Genomic DNA, 7,023 nt, shown 5'->3' on the forward strand with positions numbered 1-7,023 from the left:
TGTCCTCGGGGTTTTCCGCCATGTAAGCAGAAACCTCTTGTGCTCCGACAGAGCTTGAAGATTGAGATTCGGCTATTGCCGAATGAAACCTCTTGTGCTCCGACAGAGCTTGAAGATTGAGATTCGGCTATTGCCGAATGTTCATCACTTGTTATAATGCCTTTGGCTAACTTTTGATAGTTAACCGGGCGAATATCTCCTGTCCGAGTCCGAGTATTCCGATATACTCCTTCGAATTGGTCACAAATTTCCCTAACAGTTGGGGAATGACTTCTTTGCGACCCGTCGGAATCGGAATGCGAGGCTTTTCCTCTGCCGATCATGTTGATGATGACCTCGGGGTATTCCGCTTTAGCTGTCTTCTTTTTGTATCGGCGTTGTCATTTGGCAAGCCTAACGACATTCGTCAACCTGTCGAACACAGACTGCCGAGGCGTGGATGCACAACAATGGCATTCTGATAAGACTGCCGATATAAGCCTCTCACATTGGCATAAGTGAGTGCTTGTACTCTTGGTTTTCCTCTCGACAATAATTCCCGCAGATCAGGAACTTGGGAGGAAACTTTCCCCGGGTGTGGAGGCGGAGATGGAACCCCCTGCCCTTGGGTGGGTAAAATTGGTTCTTGTCGAACATGGATTTTGAAACCACGCTGGCTTTTCTGAACCTGGCGGACCTGTTGAAGATCGCGTTCTTGAAGAACAACGCTAGGGTCGCGTTCTTGAAGAATAACGCGAGGGTCGCGTTTAGTTTTGTAAACATTAGGCCGAGGCCTACGTTTAAATGATGAAACAGACCCCTGAGGGTCATGTTTTGGTTGAACGCGCCCCTGAGGGTCGCGTTTAGTTGGTGGAACAGACTTCTGAGAGTCATGTTCTTTTTGAACGCGTACGTGAGAGCCGCGTTTGTCTTTGGCAGCTTCCTTCTGAGGGCTGCATCTTGAAGGAACAACGCGCCATTCAGGGTCGCGTTTCAGCTGTATCAGCCGAGGCTCATAATCGGGCTCATTGCTACGAAGCGAACGTTCTGTTTTTGGAACGCTAGGCTCGGGCAAAATTTCAGAAACGCGATCTTCGCGTTGGGCCATCATTCGGCTTTCACGCAAGTGTGCTCGTCGTATGGATCTTCTCCGTCTGCGAGCGGCATTCTTCTTGGCTTGTTTCAAAGCCTTAGCAGCAGCGTCGTTGACGTTTACGGAGCTTGTCTCCTCCATAGGCCGTTTGTGGCCTGAAGCACGTCGTGCTGACGCGGATGTGGACTTTTCAGCCATCAAAGCTAGTTTAAGCTCCTGGCCGAAGGAGAGGGCTTTCTTCGGCGTTTCAACAACAGAGTTGATCTCCTTGGAGATCTTACGGACATCGCGTTTAGCCTTGGGGCTAAGCGATCCTAAGGATAATGCCTCCTCGTACTTTGCTTGATCAAACTCTACGACGAGAGTTTCTACAGTCGTTCCCATGAGGTGGACGTCGGACTGCGCCACCACTTCTTCATCGGAAAAGCTAGTCCCCAGCGGAGTCGCCATCTTTTGTATGTTGGAAAATTTGCAATGAAGAGAACAAAAGAAAATTAACTTGTATTTCTTTAATTCCGATTACAATTCGATTACAAAAGAGAAGAGAACGAATTTGGTTCTCTACTTTGTTTAAAACTGGGTTCTTCAAGGTAGCGATGGAATGCCTCCTTCGATTGTTCGCGTCAAAATTTCTCTCCGTTGACGATCCGATCGTCTCTTATCTCGTGGGAACGATGAACTTCTGTGGAAAAGTTTTATGAGTAACTCTTGTACGAGTTTAAGAACTCTGAATGAGTTAGAACTCTGTGAATAGAGTTGTTAGAACCGAAAATTCGGTTAATGATCAAGCATATATTTTGTTGTTGAAGAATCCCTTCGGTTTTGATCTTCTGGACTTGATTCAAAAATCCTATCTCCAAGGATTTTTGTCTCTCTCACGCCTCTCTGTGCAGTTGAGATCCTGAAGATCTAATTTGTTGCTTCTTCGTACCAAAGAGCCAGCCCCTCACTCAGTTGAGTTTGTTGAGTTTTTATAGGTGGATAAGAGGTTATAACTGTCCTCTAAATCCGCTCCTAAGTGGGCGTGATTTCCTCAGATCGTGGGGAAACAGTTCTGAAACTGTTCGGCTCATATTCGAACGAGTCAAACGCCCAATCTAGCGTTCAGAACCCAACGTCGCCTCTTAGAAATGAGACGCGAGGTTAGGTGTTGGCTGAACACCAATGAACGCGAGGGTCGCTCGCGTTTGGTTTGTTATAGCTTGGAAACGCGGGGGTCGGTGTTGGCTGAACACTAATGAACGCGAGGGTCGCTCACGTTTGGCTTGTTATAGCTTGGAAACGCGGGGGTCGCCTGCTTTTCCAAAATTGTGACGCGGGGATGACTTCCGCATTTTAGAAGAGATTAGTTGATCTGTAACCTCTTCTAAGAGCGTTGCAAGGACCGTTGTTCAGTAATCCTAACTTTAGCTGTTGTGGAATGTGAAAGTCGTCAGATTGTAACATTCACTGTAGATTATGAAGACTGTTGAATAGAGTTTTCATCAGTTGTCGGAAGTATCGTTGAATTGTAACACTCCTTGATCTATGTGAAAAGTCCTCTATTTGCAGCTTTCGCTTGTCGGCACAAAAACTATTTGATTGTAGCTTTCATTGTTGGAACTTGACGGGAATCAAACATCTATAGTGATTTTTAGACGAATATTTGCCCACAGCTCTCTACCAAGCAACTCACCAACTAAGTCCAACCTTTTATTTCTAAAATCATTACACTGCTCATCAGCATCTCTAATAGTTGCTAATATAATATTAGTCATGCTGTTATCGCAGCCATCAAGATCAATCATCTCAGAAATGAGGCCGCGTTTGTAGTGGTTGCAGAGTTGCAGATACAGCGATTAGGAAGTCGTTTGATTGTAACTTCCATCTTCGGGGCTTGATGAGGATCAGCTATCTATTATGATTTTTAGACAGTCTACAGTTGCCAAACTGGGGAACGCCCAGAATTGGGGGTTGCTCTTTCTCTTGATGGTGAGCTTTTTTGCTTTTTAGGCGTTGTTGAGTTGCTGGCTTATTTGCCATTTCATCGGCTAAGGACCTGCTTAGAGGTTTTGCTAAGATCCTTGCAGGTCGATGGTGGACATGGCAATTTTCAACAGATCTTGCTTGTCCATCATCGGTTGTTCTGTTAGGCGATATTCTATTGTTTGCGCTTTTTGGAAGATGTTGCTCGACGAAGGGGGCCTAGGCAACTTTTGTGATGGGGGCTTCTTGTTGGAGAGAACCCCACATGTCGACGCTTTGTTCCCTCAAATTTGATGGGATTATATTTTTCCTCTTGAGGTTTCCAGGGATAGCGACGGCTGGACCATCCTATAAATGTAGGAGCCTTCTTTTGTAAGGGGATGCGAGTCGCATGTTTCGACCACCGGTTCTTATTTTGTTTTTAGGTGGTTCGAACAAGGGCTGGGGGCTAGAGCTATTAATCTTCTTGAGAAGACCAGATGGCGAACCCTTGAGTTTTTCCCGCAACCCCTCTCTTGGTGAGGAAGGACTCTCCTTTGAAGGTGGTGGTGGTCCGAGGAGCCTGCCACAGACTTGATCGCCGCTCCTTGTTAGGGGGAGCCATTGCCAACAAGAGCTTGAGCGATATTGGATCTGATCATTACCCCTGGGGGTTCTGTTTGAGATCCAACCCCAGGCCTCTTGGCTGTCTAGGCGGTGGGGTTTTTCATCTGTGGTGGCAATTAGAAGCATGTGCTTCATTCTCAAGCCAGACAAGCACCATAGTGGTGTGTCTTTTCTTAGGAGGGCTTTCGGGGTTCTACTTAGCAAATACCCCCCGAAAGCTGCTGGAGCCTCCAAGGGCTACACCCACATTAGCTCCTCATAACCATAGGCTAGTCCACCTTAGCTTGAATGATGCGATTCCAGGCTTTGTTTAGCTTGAACGGTGGAATTTCGTTGCTCTTCAAGAATAACCAATATCAGGCTCTGACTTAGAATTGGGTATTTTTTTCTCAGAGAAGAAAATAGGCCCCACGATGGGCGTCAAACTGTTGATGCTCGTAAACAAACAGTCAGTGGGGGTTTCCCGATGTCGGATACAATTTTGATCCTGGTGACGGTAGGGAAGAAGAAGAGAATGAATGTTGGGGCCGACTCCTCCTCCGACTTTATGCCTGATTCTGAGCTCGCGTGGTGGACTGATAGACTGCACATGCAAGAATCGTAGGAATACGAGGCTAGTTTTCCCGTGGTACCTCCGACGGTCAAGTCAGTTGATGAGCTTGGGGAGGGATTGTTGAGAGGCCCATGGGCCATTGAGGTCCTTGCAGGGGGTTTTCCTCTAGAATTATTAAAATGCTCTGGATGAAAGAGATCCCGAAGGGGAGTAAAGCTAAGGTGTAAGAAGAAGCAGAGATCCAAAACTCTCCTGCTTTTACCTTCCTTACCTCCTTTTATAGCCCCCTTGCCTCTGAGAGTTTGACCCTCGGCTTTTGTTGACTACGCACAGGAGGTGGTTTGAAAGGTGAACAGACAGGCTGCTAAGTCATCTTTTTCCTCTAGGTGTCGGCAGGTGACTGAGAAGGAAGTCATTCAGTGTCAGGGGAGAAAAGTCTTCTCAATGCTCTGGGTTTGTCAGAATAGGCATGGTGTAGGGTAGGTCGGCTGCGTGGCCGTCCTTCTCTCTCCAGGTGGCGGCTGAGAATTGGAGGAGAAGTCATTCGTGCACAGAGAAGCATCATAGCAATCCTCTGGGAAATGACTTGTAAGCCGAATAAGAGGCTGGTGCACAAGGGTTGTCAGAATGGAGATCTTGATGGGACTAATCAGTACTGTTGTATCGATTGACGTCTGAAACGATCTTGGTCTGCTCTTATCCCTTTGGCCAAGGCGGGTTGATCTGTGAGTCGTCATTATGATCTGGTGACTCGGTAGTCGAGTCGTCTGCTCAAGTAGTTGTTTTAATTGCGAGGAGGCGACTGACCCCCGTTCTTCGAGTCGGTGATGATGACCTGTCGATCGGAATAAGCCTTGTCTGCTCGTCTAGTCGAGAGACTTGGCACTGACTGAGCTTTTGAGACTCTAAGTTGATTCGGACCGTACCTCGCTTGGGCTTATGCATGTATTCTTCTGATACTTGTATTTTGGTGTGGTGACTGACCATAACAAGATCCTTCTAGTACAGATAGTTCTTCATCTGCGACTTCCAGTAGGCGAAGTCTGATCCATCAAACTTCCCGATCTTCGATTTTCATTATTCCGGCATCATTTTTACACATAAACTTTGCTGAACGAAGCTGTGATATTAGTTGTTGGGGTTAAACTCACTAATTGCATCAAGGATAATATCCGCCAAAATTTTATCGGGAGTAAAAGAGTCAATAAATAAACCTAGTAGCTCTATCTGCAACAATGAGTTACAGGGGTAATAAGTACAAAGCAACGATATTTGAGGGGGTCTATGTGCAGTAAACCCTCAAAAACCTTTATGGCACTTGTCCATATTTGCCATCTAGACTATTCAAATTTGTCCCTTCTTGCCCTCTAGGCTATTTATAGTCAAATTTTACCCCTCTCAACTACCACTTCTCTTCCAAATTCATTTAAAACGCCCTCAGAGTAATAAATATAATTAAAAGTGATATTAGGTACTTAAAATGATAGTTCAGACGGTAAGCAAACAACGAATTTAATAATTTAGAGGGCGAGGTGAGATAAAAAGTAGCTCAACTTACAGATGCGTGGAGCCAAATATTGTACGTTAACTGTTACTGTCATCTTTCTGTGTTAATTAATTTGATGTGATGATCTATATCTGTCTAGTTGCGTCAACTTACAGATGCTGAGGAGTAACAACAGCATATTCCATCCATCCAAGCTCTTCGCCTTGCCACTTGAGAATCCGGCCATCTGAGACGCCGGTGTAGGGCCCCTCGCCGTCCGGGTCGAAGGCGAGGCTCTCCGGCCCAGTTACACCAGCAGGGAGCGGAATCGCCGCTGTCGCCGATAAATGGTCGTCGATGATGGCCGGCGACGTCAAAGCGTTGCAACGCTCAACGATAGAGATGATTATGGAGAAGGATGCTAGAAAGCATTGAAGCTTACTACTGATCCTCATCTTGGAGGAGTTTCTAATTTCTTGCAACGTTTGATGTATGCCAGATTGCTAGTCTTCTTTCTATTTATGTAAGCGTTGATGGGAAAGATTTGGATGGTCGAAAATGTATCAGCCAAATATGGAACTGCTAGCTGTGTACAGTTGGAGGGAAAGGATTATTGACACGTCTCTCCCTTTAGCATTTGGAAAGGCTAAATCACCATGGGTGCGTTTGGTTTTGGTATTTTATCGGTGAAAGCTTGCCACAGGATTAAATCTGTGGCAACTTTCACCCCAAATCGCCTCTTTTTAGAGCGATTTGGGGTAAAAGTTGTCACAGATTTGACCCTGTGGCAGACTTTTACCCACTTTCACCTTCAAAATGTAAGAACCAAATGCGCCCCAAAGCAATTTAACATTTTTCTTTATTGCTGGTGAAAATGTGGGGAAACTTTTATCAATTTTCAAACACATTTACAGCAAAAAAAAAAGTTTTGCGCTTTCATTCAATTAAATATTGAGAATCATCCTGCCAATTATGTACATCCTCAAAACCACATGAGAAATCCAGAACTCTATAACTTTATCTGTGCAACGTCATCTGAATTCAGCCATGTTAGTTAAACGAAGTCACATTAGTCTTAAGTAAGCTGGAAATATTATTTCTATATGCTTAATGGGTTGTATAATATTAGGTTAAGGGCTTCTTAGAAATATTACGTAGACATTAAGGTACTAATGTAACTTTGATTTCAATTAGTTGTAGATATACCTATGTAAGCTAGTCGCTTATTAATTACTCTTCAAACTTCTTAGTATTTTAAATTTTTGATGCATGTGCAAGTAAAGTTATCTCTCTATAATAGTTAGTCATCATGTAAGTCTCATGCAATGTGAACACGAGGCA

At 44.9% G+C, this 7,023-nt stretch overlaps 1 protein-coding gene across 3 annotated transcripts in view; it reads right to left on the minus strand.

Annotated features, from left to right (window-relative positions):
• Positions 1 to 6,371, minus strand: part of LOC109831621 (protein STRICTOSIDINE SYNTHASE-LIKE 10-like) — a 79,118-nt gene extending 72,747 nt beyond the window's left edge. Inside the window, exon 1 of one of the 3 annotated variants that reach the window (XM_020398977.1) lies at positions 5,857 to 5,940. In XM_020398977.1, coding sequence (XP_020254566.1) covers positions 5,857 to 5,929 — 73 coding nt within the window. In that variant the 5' untranslated portion in view covers positions 5,930 to 5,940. Of the gene's footprint in view, positions 1 to 5,856 lie in introns of all 3 variants that reach the window. The other 2 variants (XM_020398976.1, XM_020398975.1) reach the window with 2 other exon arrangements.

Source organism: Asparagus officinalis, chromosome 2 (genome assembly GCF_001876935.1).
Source record: "Asparagus officinalis chromosome 2, Aspof.V1, whole genome shotgun sequence".
Lineage (NCBI taxonomy): Eukaryota > Viridiplantae > Streptophyta > Magnoliopsida > Asparagales > Asparagaceae > Asparagus > Asparagus officinalis.